The sequence below is a fragment of the Solanum tuberosum genome, unplaced genomic scaffold (genome assembly GCF_000226075.1).
Source record: "Solanum tuberosum cultivar DM 1-3 516 R44 unplaced genomic scaffold, SolTub_3.0 scf00106, whole genome shotgun sequence".
Taxonomy (NCBI): domain Eukaryota; kingdom Viridiplantae; phylum Streptophyta; class Magnoliopsida; order Solanales; family Solanaceae; genus Solanum; species Solanum tuberosum.
The window spans coordinates 342,405-346,469 of record NW_006239032.1 but is presented as its reverse complement, the minus strand read 5'-3'; the positions used below and the strand labels follow the sequence as shown (position 1 = coordinate 346,469).

At 38.6% G+C, this 4,065-nt stretch overlaps 1 protein-coding gene across 1 annotated transcript; it reads right to left on the bottom strand.

Moving 5' to 3' along the window:
• Positions 1 to 2,468: 2,468 nt before the first annotated feature.
• LOC107060950 (uncharacterized) lies at positions 2,469 to 3,095 on the bottom strand. Its single transcript, XM_015309577.1, has one exon. It carries the CDS (start codon positions 3,093 to 3,095, stop codon positions 2,469 to 2,471), a length of 627 nt encoding a protein of 208 aa, XP_015165063.1.
• Positions 3,096 to 4,065: the final 970 nt, after the last annotated feature.

Below are 4,065 nucleotides of genomic sequence, written 5' to 3'. Positions count from 1 at the left end.
AATTGCTCTATTTTTCGTATGTATTAGCCCATGGAAATGGCACCCGGAACACTCAAAATTTTTTCTTAAAAAACTTTATGAGGGCCTCCTTATTAAGTTGGGGAACCATCACGTATACTCACACCATTTCTTTTATGCGTATTTTCGCATCTCCAGGCCCTTTTTTAGGAATCACGCAAATTGCTCTATTTTTCGTGTGTATTAGCTTACAGATATGGTGCCCGGAGTAAAGTAGGTTAATGAAGAGGTAAAAGTCTAATTCATTAATAATGAATAGGGTATTTATACAAGAGAGTGGATCCATAAGGATCAGGAAGGAAATCAATACAATCAATCCAAGATATAAGTGATGATCTTTACTGTTATGAATGAGCTAAAACTATGGAAACTAAATCTGTAAATATGGAATATAAATAATATACAATTACTATAAGATATATCTCTAATATGCCCCCACAAGATGGTAGGTCGATCAGAGATGCCAATCTTAGAACGTAACAGCTCAAAAGATCCACTTGGAAGAGGTTTTGTGAGCATATCAACTAGTTGGTCCTTTGAGGAAACATGAGAAACCCGAAGAATACCTTGCTGGACTAATTTACGGACAAAATGATAATCAAGTTCAATATGCTTCATGTGAGAGTGGAACACAGGGTTAGCACAAACATATGTAGCACCAAGATTATCGTAGTAGATGACCAGTGTATTAGCGGGAGTACAACACAACTCCTTAAGAAGATTACGCACCCAACAAAGTTCAGCAGTGGTAGAGGCGATGGCCCTGTATTCTGCCTCCGTCAAAGAACGAGCCACAACTCATTGTTTCTTAGAACTCCATGAGACTAGATGACAACCAATAAACACAACATAGGCTGTAGTAGACGAGCAATCATCGCGATCACCAGCCCAATCAAAGTCAGAGTAGGCATGAAGTAAAATAGGAGATTCTTTCTAAAGAAATAGACCACAATCTGATGTCCCAGCTAGATAGCGCAAGACACGTTTTGCCATGGTCCAATGGGTTATCGTGGGACAACTTGTTAACTATAAAAGAAAAATCTGGACGAGTAAACATCAAATACTGCAAGCTTCCAACTACATTCCTGTACTGCGTTGGATCTTCAAGAGGAGAACCATCTTTAGAACCTGGACATAAACCACAAGCGATAGGTGTCCTCACTGGTTTTGCATCTGTCATGTTGGTTCTGTCAAGTATATTACATAGATATTTCTGTTGGTTAAGAAATAGACCAAGAGGTGAACAATAGCTTTAACTCCCAAAAAGAAATTCAGATCACCAAGATCTTTTATGGAGAACTGAGTGCCAAGCTGTTTGATAAATTCTTCAACATAGTGAGACTGATTGCCAATAATTGTGAGATCGTCAACATAAACTACTAGATAGATGATAACACCAGATTTTGCTTAGATGAAAAGACAATGATCGCACTGAAAGTGATGAAAACCAAGAGACAAAAGATAGGCTTTTAGTTCATCATACCAGGCGCGTGGAGCCAGCTTTAAGCCATAGATAGCCTTATGTAATTGACAAATATGATTAGGAAACTTCTCATTGACAAATCCAGGTGGCTGAGACATGTAAACTTCTTCTGATAAATTCCCATGTAGAAATGCAATATTGACATCTAATTGCTTAAGCGGCCAATCTTTAGAGACCGCGAGAGAAAGAACAACTCTCACTGCAGTATGTTTAGCAACAGGTGAGTAGGTCTCAAAATAATCCATACCAGGTCATTGAAGATAACCTTTAGCAACCAACCGAGCTTTATAACATCCAATGCTACCATCTGAATTGTATTTAACACGAAATACCCATTTGGAGTCCACCGATTTGGCATGAGGGACAAATGTCACAAGAGACCAAGTGCCTTGACTTTGCAATGCTGAAATCTCTGCATTCATAGCAGCACACCAATTTGGACCTTTTAAAGCTTGACGAACAGTGCGAGGTACTATTGGCTTGGGTAGGGAAGAAGGTTGTTTTGGCTTGGGATGGTTTGGTTAATGGTGAGACATGTGATACATTGAGATTGGCAGAATCATGAACAATAACACTTAGACACAACTTCTGAATGGGTTTATGAATGTTATTCTTTGACCGAGTAGTCATGGGATGAGAGGGTTGAATGGTTGAATTTTGATCTGAATCATTTATGTAATTAAGTAAGAAGGGTTCAGAAGAGGTAGAACTCACATAAGATGATGAATGAGAAAGAGACATACCTGAGTGTTGACTGGATGAATTCCCAATTCCGTTTGATGAAGAAACATTGTCTGGTGCTCCGCTGGAAGATGTGGGACCAATAGTTGGTGTAGTAGAGGCCATAGCTTAAGCTCTTAGATGAGATGGTCACACACTTCAACATGGTGTTTTCCATGATTGGCGCTACAGTTTGGGATGACCGACGAGTCAAATGAGCTTTGAAGTCGGTCAACTTGTCATGAAGCTATTGAAAGGTTATGGCTGTTTCACGAGCACGAAGTGTAGAGGCAATGCTATTATACTCAAAAGGAAAGCCATGTATGACATGAAGAAAAACTTCATCAGCGGAGATGTGAACACCAACTGAAGCAATCTTGGTGCAAATCTCTTTGATTTTCTGCAAATACACAGTAATAGAGAGATTTCCCTTTTGAATAGTATTCAAGTTTTCTCTCAAACTCATTATTCGAGCATAAGGCGGCTTCACATAAGTCGTGGCAAGGTTTTGCCAAAGCACATAGGAAGTTTTATCAATAGTAACAAATGGTATAATTTCTGGTGAAAGGGATGCAACCATGGCACTTCTAATGAGATGGTCTTGGCGTTTATAGACCGAGATAGCTGTGGTGGATGGTGGCTCATTTATGAACTGAAGAAAATCATAGGCAGTAAGCAGTGTTTCCCATTGATATTGCCAAGATTGGTAGTTGGTGGTGGTGAGTTTCAATGGGGCTTGGGCAGCGGCGTTGATGGAGATAAGTTGGTCATTTTTGTTCAAGGAGATGATGTTGTTGGAGGGTGCCAAAAAAATTGAACTGGTTTCATTTGTTGGGTTTGGGAGGGAATCAGAGATGTTGTTCAAAGGAGCCATGGCCGCTGAAAAACATTATTGCCCAGAAAATGTTTTGGCTGTTAAGCGGAATAGCTCTAATACCATAAAGTAGTGTACTGAAGAGGTAAAAGTTTAATTTATTAATAATGAATAGGGTATTTACACAAGAGGGTGGATCCATAAGGATCAGGAAGGAAATCAATGCAATCAATCGAAGATATAAGTGAGGATCTTTACTACTATGAATGAGCTAAAACTATGAAAACTAAATCTATAAATAAGGAATATAAATAATATACAATTACTCTAAAATATATCTCTAATACGGAGCACCCAAAAACTTTTTCTCCAAAAACTTTATGAGGACATCTGTATTGAGTTTGGAACCCTTACGAATACTCACACTATGTTTTCACGCCCATTTCCGCATATACAATCCTATTTTTAGAAATCGCGCAAATTACTCTATTTTCGTGTGTCTTACCCCATGGATATGGGGCCGGAGCACCAAAAAGTTTTCTCAAAAAACTTTATGAGGACTTCTGTATTGAGTAGGGGAACCATCATGTATACTCACACCAGTTTTTTCATGCCCATTTCCGCATCTATAGGCCTTTTTTTAGAAATCGCACAAGTTTTCGTGTGTATTAGCCCCATGAATATGGCGCCCGGAGTACCCAAAATATTTTTCTCCAAAAACTTTATGAGGACCTCCGTATTGAGTTGGGGAACCATCACATATACTCACACCATTTTTTCCATGCCCATTTTTGCATCTACATGGCCTTTTTTAGGAATTATGCAAAATCCTCTATTTTTGGTATGTATTAGCCTATAGATATGACACTCGGAGCATACACATTTTTTTATCAAAAAACTTTATGAGGACATCCGCATTGAGTTTGGAAACCATCACGTATACTCACATAATTTTTTTTCACGCCCATTTCCACATTTACAGTCCTTTTTTTGGAAATCGCGCAAATTGCTCTATTTTTTTAGTGTATTA